At 33.6% G+C, this 15,067-nt stretch overlaps 2 protein-coding genes across 3 annotated transcripts; both read left to right on the forward strand.

Moving 5' to 3' along the window:
* The first annotated feature begins 233 nt into the window (after window positions 1-233).
* Window positions 234-10,140, forward strand: LOC111367117 (E3 ubiquitin-protein ligase RGLG2-like). Of its 2 annotated transcripts, XM_022987844.1 has the most exons (13): window positions 234-383; window positions 1,997-2,242; window positions 5,685-5,769; window positions 5,849-5,989; window positions 6,078-6,191; window positions 6,282-6,379; window positions 7,080-7,159; window positions 7,245-7,350; window positions 7,450-7,577; window positions 7,741-7,921; window positions 8,023-8,079; window positions 8,178-8,272; window positions 9,692-10,140. In XM_022987844.1, the coding sequence occupies exons 2-12, from the start codon at window positions 2,009-2,011 to the stop codon at window positions 8,256-8,258; spliced, it is 1,305 nt and encodes a 434-aa protein (XP_022843612.1). In that variant the 5' UTR covers window positions 234-383; window positions 1,997-2,008; the 3' UTR covers window positions 8,259-8,272; window positions 9,692-10,140. The 2 variants fall into 2 exon arrangements, with proteins under 2 accessions (XP_022843612.1, XP_022843611.1); XM_022987843.1 differs by lacking the exon at window positions 9,692-10,140 and having other exon boundaries at window positions 8,178-8,470.
* A 1,770-nt stretch (window positions 10,141-11,910) lies between these two features.
* Window positions 11,911-14,837, forward strand: LOC111367118 (protein SIEVE ELEMENT OCCLUSION B-like). Its single transcript, XM_022987845.1, has 7 exons — window positions 11,911-12,185; window positions 12,266-12,373; window positions 12,450-12,895; window positions 12,979-13,088; window positions 13,233-13,378; window positions 13,465-13,947; window positions 14,024-14,837. The coding sequence occupies exons 1-7, from the start codon at window positions 11,967-11,969 to the stop codon at window positions 14,639-14,641; spliced, it is 2,130 nt and encodes a 709-aa protein (XP_022843613.1). The 5' UTR covers window positions 11,911-11,966; the 3' UTR covers window positions 14,642-14,837.
* The last annotated feature ends 230 nt before the right edge of the window (window positions 14,838-15,067 follow it).

Genomic DNA, 15,067 nt, shown 5'->3' on the forward strand with positions numbered 1-15,067 from the left:
GGACTCGTTTTTAACAAACGTTTTACTTCTATCTCAGATTGACACTGTACATGTTATGTTGTCCACATCACCGAGCAATCACAAAGACGAATTGATTATCATTCGAACTAAAGGTCATTCTTTAATATAAATTTCTATAAATTGGTCATTAAATATCGAAATAAATAATTAAAAGGTCAAAATCTAAAAAATATAGAAACTTCGAAGAAACAACGTAGTAAATGGAATTCACATTAGTCACTTCAACCGAAACACGACACCTTTTTTCAGTCCACCAACTTTCTAGTCTATCCTACTCCCTCTCTCTCACACAGTAACACATACTCACGGAATCTCATTTCATCCGCGTCAACGAATACTGCACATGAACGGTGTTTAAGAAGGTACGGCAATTTAAGGGGAAAAATCTTGCTTTTTCTTCCTTTCTTTTTGATAAAAATTGTTAATGTAGTTTATGTAATCGTAATGGTGTGTTTGAGTGTTTGTTGAATTCTGGGTGATTTAGTCTTTCTGATTTTATGATGTTTAGAATTTTTTGTGGGTTCTTATTTTCTTAATTCTTTTTAAAATGGGTAGATTTCATAAAGGCAAAATTGAATTACGCATCTGCTAATAAATTATAATTGTTACTGTTAGAATGTTATGATTTGTACTAGTCAATATCCGAATTAAAGTCATTATGATGATTGAATATTTGGATTTAGGGATTAACTTTTACTGGAATTGAGTTAAAGTCAGTAAGGATTCAACGTGGAGTAATAGCAAACAACATTTAAAAAAAAAAAAAGGATTACACTTTTTGGACATTTGTTTTGAGACAAACATTTTATTTTCTTCTTCTGGATTGATTCATTGTTGGTGAGTAGAATTTGCGGCGAAAGGATGATAAAAATATCTCAATCTGTAATATTTAACCAGAACCTTTTTCGCTTTATATATGTAAATTTGCATGCTTGGATTATAAGCATTTTGTCTGAATTGTGCCTACATTGTTTTGATGTCTAAGAGAAACAATATTATAATTTTCGCTTCTTTTACTATTTGTGCATTTGCTAGGTGGGTGGCTAAAGGGGTCGGGGGTTGGTTGGGCAGACCGTTCTGGCTTATTGGATAATTACATGCAGTTTAATTTGGGAAGTTATCTTTTATTTCATATCTATGCTTGATCATGCACTATTTTTAGTTTTTCATAAACCAATGGGGTTAAATAGAGAGAGAGCATAGAGTGTGGGGGGTTAAAGATCTGACGCGAAAATACGTAATTTGATGATTTGTGGCTGTTCCTTTGGTTCTTAAAGGGCTGTTCAAAGTATGTTTCTATACGAACTTAAATTTGCTATATCTTAACATTCTTTCTAAGTAGCAGTGACATTGAAATTAAGAAATCCTTGTCTTTTTTGAACTTCGAGTTCTTGTATGCTTTATTCACCAGTTTCCATTCCTTGACGGCTTTTCTCATATTGATTGGAGTTATTGGATGGAAAGGTTAAAGAATTGTCATGTTGAATATTATGATAAAAAACCATTTTCCAGTTGTTTTATATATCTTATTGATGAATGATTTATATCCTTATTTGGGAGATTCCAAATTAGATTTCCTTCCCAGATCAAATTCTCCTATTGTTGTTCCTTCAAGACTTCACCTTTTGAGATAATCCAGCTTATGTATTCTTTTATCAACTTAATGTTAGAGTTTATTGTCCAACATATTATTTTACATGTTACACATTGGAGGAAAATGGTAAAAACTTTTGGATTTTTACGTTTAGGCCTACCAAAATAACTATGCTAACTATAGAATCAAACTACGAAATTCAACTTGGTACTTACCATTGAATTCTGACCTAATGAAATTTCTGTTGTTTAAAAGGTTTATTGTTGTGTTTAACTAGCTTTTTTCTTTTCTTTTTTTCGTTCTTTATTTTGACTTGCATGATTATGTTTTTGTACGAAGAAAAAATGACATATTATGTTCAATAATGAAAAATCCTTTTAGGTTCAATAAGTCATGGGTAACAAGATAACAAAAAAGTCAATTGAAGGCCGTTATTCATCTTATGGGTCCAGTTCAAGTTCGTGGAACCATGATGGCTATCCCCAGTCAACATATGATCAGCCAAGTCACAATTATGTGCCTCAATCTCCATATCAATCCTATGGAGGTCCTCCCCCTCAGTCTAATAAGAGAAAGCTGGAGAGAAAGTTTTCAAGAATAGATGACAACTACAGCAGCTTAGATCAGGTAAAGCTTTGCTCATAAATCCTTGTATAAAATGATACAAGGTAAACATAGTGAAACACGGCTGAACAGCAGATCATTACCCTATGGCTTTATTGTAAAGGACTTCTAGTGTCATACAATCTGCTGGTAATGAGCTTCTTGTTCAGAGTTGACATAATACTGAGGATACAAAGCTTTTTCTAATATAATGAAAATATGTATAATTTATACATTTAGGTTTCATGTGCCAAAAATAAAATAAAAAATAATCTTGCTGCAAATTTAGTAACACCAGTTTGTTGCTTTAAGATGATACGTAGTTGCAGCTTATACTTTGGCCATTTTACTGATTTCTTAAGATCTTTCACAGAAGGTAGTTCCACACTAACAGTCAATATCAAGCAGATTTTTTGTCAAAATGATTTTATATTTTGGTAAAAGAAGTCACTCAGAATAATTCCATTTTTGTGCATGAAAACTTGCATTAGACTTGTTGGCTATTTTACTTTATTCAAGTAATTTCGTACTGGAAGACTCAGACACTTTTCTGTGACATCTCAAGTTTGTTCACTGTTGTGTGACGTCTTCTTTGAAATGAAACACGAATTAGCTTCCAATATTGGTTTCATCTTCCTGAAATAGTTGAAATCATAGAACCCTTAAAGAGAGAATGTTTGTATCATGTAAAATGTGTTTCTGTACCTGCAACATGCAATCTGCCATTTTTGCGTCACATTGAGTTCACAGTTTTACATATGGAAAGAAGTTGAAGAACTATTTGTCTGCCATCATAAAGTGCATTTTTAAAATACTAGTCGCTATCACGTGCGTTGCACGAATTTTTTATTTGTAATATTTTTATTAGTGTATGAATTTTAGTTTTTTTGAAAAGTTTTTGAAGCAATATCTAAAAGTATTTCCATGATATAAGAAAATAATTGTAAATTATTTTTACAATTGCATAGCAGTATGTTATCTAGAAAAAATATACTTATATATTTCATGCTTGAATAAGAAATATACAAATTATTTTGTTTATATTCTTTGATAGTGTTGATATGATTGAATTGAATGTGAAGATTATATTTCTAAATTTTGTGTAATTCAATATTGAAAAATTGAAAAAAAACTCTCCACACAGTGCAAAGAGAGTTAAACCAAGTGCGAAATAAAAATAAAAAATAAAAAAAGGTGCAGAGAGAAAAACCTCTCCACACAGTGCGGAGAGAGTTGAACCATGTGTAGAGAGTTGGCAAATTCTTCGCACAATGCTGAGTAAAAAAAAAATTTTCCGCACAGTGTGAAGAGATGACAAACTAGCTCTCCACACAATACAGAGAAAAAAACTCTCCACACAGTGCGGAGAGTTGTTTTCAAATTCCTTAATTACAAGTCAAATTTTAAAATTGTAAATTTATTGTATATACAACGAAACAGAGTCGAAAAACATGGCTCAAAATCAATTATTTCTTCTTTAATTTCCAGTCACAGCTCAATTTCTGAGCATGCAAATCATATTTATGGTATTGGAAAAGAGCTTTCTCCTGATTCATACAATGAAACAATATGTGAGTTGTTCAAAGAATGGGATATTGATAGTACCATGACATTGCTTTCACAAATGGAGGCTTTAGGGTACCACCCAAATTCAATATTTTACACTTGCTTGATAATAGCTTTTGGACATTAGAAGCGGATACAATTTTCAATGAAATTATACTTTCGGGTTGTAGGCCAGGAATTAAAGTGTTCAATGCATTGCTGAAAAATTGTTTGAGAAAAAGCCTCTTGGAACTTGCAGATAAAATCTCGAGAGTTTTTGTTTTTCTCTTCACACTGTGCATCTCTCCGCATTTTGTGGAGTTCTTTTTTTGGCTCATGTGTGGAGATTTTTTTTTGTCTCATGAAATTTATATATATTAAAATTATTATTATTTTTTATGTTGTTGGCATGATGCGTGCGTGGAAGAATATTTGTCAATCACTATAAATAAAATTCTTCATAAAATGCAAAAAATAAAAATGCATAATAAATCTTCTTATTACGCTAATAAAATTACCATAATTTTTTTTTTTACAAATAACATAAAAAAATCATTTTTATCTTCAACAAAAAAACACATTTAAAAATTAGCAATTTCATAACCACTTTTTTTTTTAATTCTCGAAAATACAATTATAAAAAAGGAAACAATATTGAATTACAACATTTAATACTTAAGAAATTCAATATTAAATAAATTTTATACATTTATAACAAATTATAAATTCATATATGCAGCTTAACGTATTTGCAAGCAGTTTACCGTATTTGCAGCTTACTGTATTTGCAAACAACTTTTCATATTTGCACCTTATCGTATATGCTGCCTATAGTATTTTCAACTTACCGTATTTGAACAACTTATCATATTTTCACCTTACCATATTTGCTGCTTATCGTATATGCTGCCTACCGTATTTGCAATTTACTGAATTTTTATATACCGATTTTTGCACTTACAAATATCGAGAATGCAGAACACCGTACATTCACTTACTAAATCGAATTTAAAAAAAAAAAATCAGATTTTTATTTTTTCAACATAAGTATAAAATAAATAATAAATATATATGAAGCACAAAATATAAATGTATATGAATATGGTGCTCAATCTTCAATTTTCCAATATTGAATTGCACAAAATTTAGAAATATGATCTTCACATTCAATTTAATCATATCAACACTATCAAAGAATATAAGCAAAATAATTTGTATAATCTCGTATATTTTTTATTCAAATATGAGATATATAAATATATTTTTTTTAGATGACACAATACTGTTATGCAATTGTAAAAATAATTTGCAATGATTTTTTTATATCATGGAAATGTTTCTAGATATTGTTTCAAAAACTTTCCAAAAAACTAAAATTCATACACTAATAAAAATACAATAAATGCAAAATTCGTGCAACGCACGTGAAAGTCATTGTGTGGAGAGGTTTTTTTTTTTTTTTTTTTTTTTTTTTTTTTTTTTTTTTTTTACACTCCGCGCTGTGTGGAGAGTCCGCACTTTGTTAGGACGGTATCTGCAGAGAATGCCATCTCTCTGTACTGTGCGGAGAGTTTTGCTATGGTGTTTGCCATTTCTCAGCACTGTGCGGAGATTTTTTAATGCTAATGGGATGATGTGTGGAAGAACCTTTGTTTGACATAAAAAAATGAAAAATAAAAAATAACATCATGCATAATAAAATTGGATTCATTTACTATTGAATAAATAGTAGATCCTCCCTCCCTTTTTTTTATTAGAAGTTACATACAGGCAACTGCTATCCGACATATTTAGCCTAGTATATACTAATTGTTTCAGTCCTGTTGAGTACACACCTTATTGCTAGTTTAATGATGCAGTCTCTTGAACTATTTCTGCCATGTAAACTGACAATATAAATATTACTTTTTTGTTGCCATAGGTCACCGATGCCCTTGCACGTGCTGGCCTGGAATCTTCAAATTTGATTGTTGGTATTGATTTCACCAAAAGCAACGAGTGGACAGGTTTGCTTCCTTTTGCATGCCCAAAAATGTGTTAAAATGGAGTTAAATTGCAGTTAACATAGGTACTCTTTGGTTTTAGGGGCAAGGTCATTTCATAGGAGAAGTTTGCATCACATTGGGGATCGGCAAAATCCCTACGAACAAGCAATATCAATTATTGGAAGAACACTATCCAAATTTGATGAAGATAACTTAATTCCTTGTTTTGGATTTGGAGATGGTATTTTCTCAAAATTTTAGATTATTTCGAGCTTTATGTGTCAAAATCTTGGAGATCTTATGTGATAATATGATTCTAATATTGATAGCTTCAACACATGACCAAGAAGTCTTCAGTTTTTATCCAGACGAGAGGTTTTGTGAGGGTTTTGAAGAAGTGTTGAGACGATACAGAGAATTAGTCCCTCAATTACGTCTTGCAGGTTCACCTTTTGAATTATGCATTTTTCAATTTTCTCATTGGTCCTTACTGCCCGCCATAATACTTCATCCCCTTATGTCTGTCTCTACAGGTCCAACATCATTTGCTCCTGTCATCGAAATGGCTATCACTATTGTTGAACAAAGCAGGGGCCAGTACCATGTTCTACTGATCATAGCTGATGGACAGGTACTGATCAGTTCTGTGTTTATTGCTATTTGAAGAAGCATTTAAGCGTCACAAAAAGACAAATTAATGCTGCCCAACTGTAAAAAGCAATGATGTTAAAGAATGTGTGCCTTGCACATTTGCAAATTTCACCTTACAAATCCTTACACGGATCCCGCTCCATCGCTTAACACATCCTGTAGCTGATACCAGCAAAGTAATGAAAAAGGAATTATTAGCTGACTGTAGTCTTCTTTTTTAACATATAATTACTTTTTTAAATTTTTATACTGTTGATGGGGAATTAAGAAGTCACAAGTTGGCATTAGTTTGTTAGCTGCGTCTAAGCTTGGACGAAATTATGAGTGTATGTCGATCTTTTCTTCAACTATGCCCTTTTGTCATCGACAGAGATTTCAGTGTGCATTTGTATGTCTTGGCTTGTACATCTTTGTCTAAGCTTATGAAGGGGAAAAAATGAAGTAATTTTACTTTTAATGTTAAGTGACTTTTGCCTCCATATATGTTTGGATAACTTAAATTTATTTGTTATAAGTAAAAAAAGTGATTTTTCTTAAATTTCACTCTTACCTTACCAACAAAATTAACGTGCTGATTTTCAACTTTAATAATTGAAATAGATTGAAAACTTATTTACTTTTAAGTGCACTTTTTAAACTAAACATACTAATATGATCCGTGACTTTCATTTGATATTTAGGTGACAAGAAGTGTTGACACTGAGCGTGGACATTTAGGTCCCCAGGAGAGGAGAACTGTCGAGGCAATTGTCAAAGCAAGGTAATCTTTTCATTATATTTACTGTGTATTCATGAGCTAAGTTAGATTTCTTAAGCCATTTTTGAATAGTTTTGTTCATTTGCAGTGAATATCCATTGTCAATTATTTTAGTTGGAGTCGGCGATGGACCCTGGGATATGATGAGAGAATTTGATGATAATATCCCTGCTCGAGCTTTTGATAATTTCCAGGCAAGTTAACATCATCCGAGTTTCAAAACAAAAGATGAAGCTACATTTTGACACAGATCTTACTATCTTATATCATGTATTTCTTCTTTGTATTTCTAGTTCGTAAACTTTACAGAAATCATGTCAAAGAACATCGATACCTCCAGGAAAGAAGCTGAATTTGCCCTTTCTGCCTTGATGGAAATACCTTCTCAGTATAAAGCAACACTCGAGCTCAACCTACTTGGGTAAAATCATCCACCCCTGAAATAATGCCATGCATATTTGGCTAAGCTGGAAAAAGTACTTATTTTAAATTACTTAATTAAACTTTTTGAGCTCAGCTAAACGTGCATTATGCTGGGAAGTTCTTGCAACAATTTTCTTACCGTTCTTGAATTGCATGTTCAGTGCTTCTAGAGGAAAGGTTGTAGACAGGATTCCCCTTCCCCCTCCCAGATACGGTGGAGCTTCTTTTGTCACACCAAAGCCTCCCCATTCTAACAATTTTTATCCAAGTGCACCTTCTTCTAGTGGACATGATTCAGTTTCTCAAAGGAGTCAGCCTGCAGCCGATGCTTCTGATAATCATGTAACTCTCGTCTCTTTAAGAATTATGAGCTACAAGAAAAGTTACTCGAGTTTTGAGTGCCCATATTGACTATATTTTTCCGTTATCCATTTTTCTCCCAGCTTTGCCCCATCTGCATTACAAATCAAAAGGATATGGCATTTGGCTGCGGTCACCAGGTATACCCGGGTGAATTTTGATATTTCCATATCGCAGAAATATATTAGTTAGACCTCCTCGACTTCATCCGCTTTTTATCCTATTTTTGGGTAAACAGACTTGCTGTGAATGTGGAGAAGACCTCTTGTCGTGCCCAATCTGCCGAAAGACCATTGAGACGAGGATAAAGCTTTACTAAACAGCATGACCCTTGTAAGATTATTCTTTTCATTTCCCTAATGATGCTTCGATATGTATGATATATTCGGCATCAAATGTTTTTTGACTGGACAAATGGCTTAGCAAATTCCTTCTTTATTACCAATTCTAAAAAAATTCGTACTTGGTCATGTAATGACAGATGTTATGTTGATCTATTTTCAGATGCAATAATATTCATCATTCAGAATCTTTTTTGTATGGTAAAGAACACGCTAAATTTACACGTATTTTAGGCGCAAAAATAAGTAGTTTATTATAAAATAAAAATAAAAACAATAAAGCTATTTGTACATTTGGGATTGACACCCTGAATGACACTCCCCTCATAAGAGAGGGGGGTCCACACGTAATAAAATAATTGTGGGCCCCCCTCTTGTGAGGGGAGTGACACCCCGGATGTACAAATAGCAAAGTCCAAATGAAAATTGATAGATTTAGTTGTACTCGATTTATTCTTTTTCCTTAAATTATGAGTTCAAGTTTGAGCTATTTTGGTAACTTTTATTTTTTACCAAGAAGTTTTAGGTATGATTAAAGTTAAATTGATTACAAAGTGATTGAGAAATCTCTTTAAAAATTCTCCTATTCTTCTGTCTTGAATACAGTATTTGACATGTCATACTAAACTTCATAATGAACAAGATTCTCTCCTTTTCTGTATGCTAATACTTTTCTTCAGTGTACATAGATTCTCACGTAATCTCGAAAAACCAAACACATCATGAAGAAATTTGGGTTTTGACTTTAGGTACAAGTAAAGGCATGCATGTGAAGAAGCATACGTGGGTAACAAGTTAATTTTTAATATTTAATATTTTTGGTTTATTTTTGGAAGAACAGTGTGGTCAAGATGGGTTCCAAATTAAGAATGGCTACTGGTCGAAGCGGAACGTGATTAAAATTTATTTTAGAATATATTTAAGTTTAAACACATGAAATTATAAAAAATAAAAAATAAAAGTCGAATCGAAATCAAGATGGTTGAAGGTATAATGTTAGAAGAGTTGGGTTAGGTTCTCCACATTCTCATAGTGCAAACCAAGAAACTTCAACTTGAATTGGACATTTTTATTGTGCAACGAAATCCCTTAATTTCCAAGCTATGCCAAAATTTTGAACACAATAAAAAATTCGACCATGGCCCACCTCTTCGATAAACTGTCACATTGATTTTGCTTATAAATAAGTTAATTTCAAACATGTTGGCTTAACAAGGGGAATTATTTTACTTCTACGATAGTATATGACCTTTTTTTGAAGTCCATCTCTGTTTTCATCGTGCTCAAAGGCAACTTTTCAGTAGTTAGTTTTGGTGGCATGTAGAAACGAACTTTAAAGAAAAGCCCCTTCTAAGCAACAACCAAACATTTTCAGTACAACTTTCATTCGTCTCTATTTCTCTTATGACAGGCATTCGCCCCAGCTCAGACGGACGAGAAATTCGACGACTCGCAGCCTCATAACATGTCCATACGGAAAGGATTTTCAGTTCATTTTCATCTAAGAAATATAGGGCCCAGAAATTTGGAGTTTACACCTTAGGCACCTCCATTTACTACACATTCAATTTCAGCGAATGAAAGGATGCTTACACTTGGGTGCAGAAATTTGGTTAGGGCTGAAAAGGGGTTGATAAATGCACATTTGGAAGCTCCTCAGATCCTTATCTCAAAACAAAGGGAAGGGAATTACGGCGAAACTGGTAGATGCTATGGACTTATAAGATTCATACATCTTGAGATTCTATTTTTCCCCCCTTTTTTACTCTATTCTCGCTCGAGAAGTTATAGTTGAGAAGACCACACACTGTTTAATAAGATTAAGAAAGAGAGATATTGAATCTAATAGCATTCGAGACATGTTAGTTTATTAGTCGATTTAATATTGAATTACTTGAGAATGTTGTCAATGAAAAATTGCTGCTGAAGCAATATCTCTAAAAGTTTCAATTATTAGAGATCAAAGAAATGTGCTCATTTTTATGTGATTTTCCCTTTTAAAACTCGTTTTTTATAAAAAGCCTAAGATATTTCTCTTAGTTGTAGCGTTAAGACTTCATTTTAAAACTCTGCATACTCTCATATTATATTAAACTACTTCGTCTAAAAAACTTATTCAAGAAACATAATTACTTAATGTTTATTTTTGACATTTTGTCAATTATCTTCAATTATTTGGCATTTTCGACGAATCAACAGACATTTTTGCTTCAGATATTTATTGTTTTTTAGAATGATCAACTGTGGTTCTTTCATTTTGTGTTGCATCGCCATAACATTTTACGCATGTTGGTAGGGACAACAGGTAGCAATATTTAGTTTTTTGTAAGGTATAATGCATCTTTTTCAAAATGTCAAATTTCTATCCTCTCGTGAAGTGATCTTAGATTTTATTTTTAGTTAATTATTATTCTTTTAAAGAAATTCTCAAGAAGCTTCGCACAGCTTTCTCATCATGCAGGTTCCACTTGTATATTGTATATTTGTCTGTAGAGGGGACCCATTTTTATTCATTCCAATGAATGATCTAGATCTTTTTCTTCGAATCCAAGGTTGGAAGAATAAAGCATTTTTTGGAGTGATGCATGGACATGAATAGTGAATTTTAAATTTCTATCTAACATGATCCTAGTTTTAACAAGTGTGTATAAGCTGTAATCGCTTCTGAATTTACCCAAGTGGCGAACCAAGGGACAAGGTCGCCACTTTTCAGAATTAGTCGGGGCGAAATTCGGACACCTGAGTAAAAAAATAAATAAAATAAATAAAATTCCCATAACAGTGGAGCTGAGGTGAGCTTGCTTATGTCAGAAAATACGCCAACCTCCTTTAAATAAACTAATCTTACACAAATGATAATTAATGACTTGGAAGTACAAAGAGCTGTCACATGCTTTATACCTTTTATTTCTTTTTCTCTTTTACTTTTTCTCTTTATTACTTTATAATATTATTTTGATTCCTATGTGTAGAAAATTCTGGAGCTAGTCACAAAATTTATTTCACAATTTCGAGTGGATCATTTATAATTTTACTTTAATTAAACTGTTATGCTCAACGATTGAAGTTCATATTGTGATCAGAGTTTTTTATGTCAACATTTATGTCATGTTTTCGTTTGTCAAGTTGAAAGTAGTTAGATTAATAACTTGCTCAATAAAAAAATGAATGTTAAGAAAAAATTATAAAGTACTGACAAAATATTATCAACTTTCATAAAATACATACGAAACTCTTGTTTAGATAAATTATAGTTTGGACTATCCAATGGTACGTAGAAACTAAAGTGAATCATACCATCAAATTTTAGTATTAAAAAGAGAAAGGGATTGAAATATTTTCCATTCTATTGTCGTGTCAAATCCAATAATGAAAAATCGATACTATGCATTGTGTAATCAACCTCGTACAACACGTTTAATAAAAAACGTACAATAATAATACCTGCATTTGATTTCTTAATTCAAAAATGGATGGATGAGGGACCGCATTAGAATTTCCTTATCCAAATGAAAATGGCTTTAAATCTTTAATAGTTTACACTCTTAACAAGCAAGGAACTAGTTCCAACAGGGCTTTATTCCCTATTACCTTCACTCTTCACTATATATAACCGTCATTGTATACTTAAAGAAACCACAAAAACCAAATTATTTAGCCTTTTTTTACTCCCCACCCCACAAAAAATGGAGAAACTAAGAGCAAATTTGTCTCAACCAGCTAGGAATAAGAAAATAACTAGGCCTAATCGCAGAAATAACTTGTTATCAGATGATAGTGCAATGATGCATGAAGTTCATGCCACTCATGCTCCTACTGGTTATATTGTTGATGTCGATCCCCTTCTCTGCGTCGTGGAAGATATTCTTGATCACGTTTTTCCTGGCATTGATCGAGTTATAAATGTATGCTCGATTTTGCTTTATTTTGTTTACTAATTTAAGCCTTTTTTCAGTTAATTTACCTGTTCTGATATCATGTTCAGGGCTCTCACCACCAGCACAAAAATATGCTGGACGAAAAGAATGCATCGTTGAACTATGATGAAATCGATGGAGCATTGGCTTTTGTGATACAGAAAGTATCTTGCGAGGTTAATCTCGATTCATTTTTAAAAAGTCCTGTTTTCACTGTTCCGTAAGTACTTATTTTTGTTCACGTGCAAGCAGATGTCATGCAAGTGCTCAGGGACAAAGGCGCATGAAACAACAGTGGCTATACTCAATCAGCTTTCGAGCTATACGTGGGATACAAAGGCAGTGATATCAATAGCATCATTTGCCGTGATGTATGGAGAATTCTGGCTTGTTGCCTTAGTTCTTGAAACGAATCCACTTGCCAAGTCGGTAGCTTACCTTAAACAAGTCTCAGACATCATAGACCAATCAAGTTTGCTGAAATCCCAATTTGACACAATTAATGATCTCGTAAGAGCCGCGTTGGATTTAACCAAGTGCATTTGTGAGTTCGGGGGTCTTCCGGATGAGTACATTTCAGATGACGAGCCGCCTAAGTCAACTGCATTGGCTTATATTCCCACTGCGGTTTACTGGATCATTCAAAGTCTGGTTGCCTCTGGATCACATGTTACGAGCCTTTTAAGCATGAATCGAGAGTAAGACAAATCATATTAACACATCAGTTAAATTCTTGCCTTCCTCAAGACACAAATTGAGTCTAAATTTGGTTGTTTTGTAGGAAAAGTGCATTAGCTGCAGAGAAATGGGAACTCTCTGGCCTTAGCAACAAGCTGTCAGGCATACATGACCACCTCAAGAAGCAACTCACTCTCTGCTATCAACACATAGGTGAGAAATTAGATATCGAACAAGAAAATTGTAACAAAATTCGATGTTTGCACAATCATTATCAGCTAAGTTTCGAGTATTGCGTATAAAATATGAACATTGTGATTTATTAAAGAGCGTGAGACGAATTGCCATGAAATGCAGATGAAAGGATGCATGAAGAATACTTTCATAAGCTCGTTCGTCTATTTGAGACAACACCGCATATCGACAACCACAAGATACTTACACAATTAATCTACCCCAAGGATGATCAGTTGCCACTTGAAGAGGGCACTACAAAGAGAAAGGTATCGCAATGATGCTTAGAATTTTGTTCCAAGCTCTGTTATATTTTGCAAGAAACAATTATTTTGACTTAATTTGATGTGAACAGCATGGAGTCGAACGGCTTGTAGGGAAAACAGTCTTGTTACTAATATCAGACCTCGACATCTCTGATGATGAGCTTCGCATACTTGATCGTGTTTATAAAGAATCAAGAACTAATTCGGAATTCCAATACGAAATTGTGTGGCTCCCAATTGTAGACAGGTCGATTTCATGGAACGAAGGAGACGATTTAAAGTTTCATCAGCTGCAATCAACCATGCCATGGTACACACTGCATCATCCGAACCTGCTAGAACAGGCCGTTGCAAGGTACATCAAAGAAGTATGGCACTACGTAAAGAAACCGATTCTTGTGGCATTGGATCCACAAGGTAAAGTAGTGAACCAAAATGCGTTCCATATAGTGTGGATATGGGATAATATGGCCTATCCATTCACTAATATGAAAGAGGAAGAGTTATGGAAGAACGAGACTTGGGCACTTCCCCTTATCGTTGATGGCGTTGATCGATCGTTAATGGAATCGGTAACAATTTGATTTATTTATTTTCTTTGTTTTTTTTTTGGAGAGTATATGCTAATCTTGATTTCCATTATGTTAGATTGACGACTATAAGTACATCTGTTTGTACGGAGGAGAAGACATTGAATGGATCCGAAAATTTACAACCACAGCAAAGGATGTTGCAAAAGATGCAGACATAAGATTAGAATTGATTTATGTGGGAAAAAGTGGCAGCAGGGAGAAAGTTGAGAGGATCAACAAAATAATAAACGAGAATCAATATAGTCAATTTTGGAGTGATGTAACATCTGTCTGGTATTTTTGGACGAGACTGGAAAGCATGATGCACTCCAAGATTCATCGAGGCAGGACTGTTAAAGATGATCAAATACTTCAAGAGGCGCTGACTCTTCTTACATATAATGGTAGTGATAAGTGGGCTCTGATATGCCGAGGTTCATCGACTGAGATTGCTAGAGCCACAGGCGATATGTTCCTAACGAGCCTAGAGGATTTTTCGTCGTGGAAAGAGGAAGCACGGCAAAATGGCTTTGTCCCAGCACTCTTTGATTACTTGCGAGGTCATCACACTCCCCAGCATTGTAATCGCCTTATTCTTCCCGGTATCGATGGCGACATCCCGGAGATGGTTATTTGTACCGAGTGTCACCGCCCAATGGATAAGTACTATATGTATAGCTGCTGCAAAGATTAAAAGTTATAATATACTTTGCAATATTGTTGTATTTTATCGAGTACTGTGTACCAGATGTGCACTTAATTCATTCCTCACTGTTCATGATGTACTAAAGAAGAACAATGATGTCTTAAGATCTAGGTCTCTTGTAAGGTCTAGACTACTATGTGTGTGTTGAGTGTTCTAATGAAGAATAATTTTCAGTTCTGAATTATTCTCTTTTTCTTCTTTAAGATTCCACTTCGAAGAAATTTTAAGCCAGGAAATTCATATATAAGTACTAAACTACACATTAGGCAACACTGGTCGATTACATGGATCATTCTACAACATTCTCTGTGTTCTTCCAATGGTGACCTTGACTAAAGGCGACGTAGGCAATCGTCTAAAACCTCACTTTGGTGAGGGCCCCAATTTATATAAGGTTGATTGGTTGGTTGCAGA

The sequence above is a fragment of the Olea europaea genome, chromosome 18 (genome assembly GCF_002742605.1).
Source record: "Olea europaea var. sylvestris chromosome 18, O_europaea_v1, whole genome shotgun sequence".
Taxonomy (NCBI): domain Eukaryota; kingdom Viridiplantae; phylum Streptophyta; class Magnoliopsida; order Lamiales; family Oleaceae; genus Olea; species Olea europaea.

Coding starts and splice junctions, on each gene's coding strand:
- LOC111367117 (XM_022987844.1), top strand. CDS start 2,009: ATGGGTAACAAGATAACAAAAAAGTCAATTGAAGGCCGTTATTCATCT. Junction 5,990..6,077: donor TTGTTTTGGATTTGGAGATG/GTATTTTCTCAA, acceptor TAATATTGATAG/CTTCAACACATGACCAAGAA. Junction 8,080..8,177: donor CATTTGGCTGCGGTCACCAG/GTATACCCGGGT, acceptor TTGGGTAAACAG/ACTTGCTGTGAATGTGGAGA.
- LOC111367118 (XM_022987845.1), top strand. CDS start 11,967: ATGGAGAAACTAAGAGCAAATTTGTCTCAACCAGCTAGGAATAAGAAA. Junction 13,089..13,232: donor TCTCTGCTATCAACACATAG/GTGAGAAATTAG, acceptor CATGAAATGCAG/ATGAAAGGATGCATGAAGAA. Junction 13,948..14,023: donor ATCGATCGTTAATGGAATCG/GTAACAATTTGA, acceptor CCATTATGTTAG/ATTGACGACTATAAGTACAT.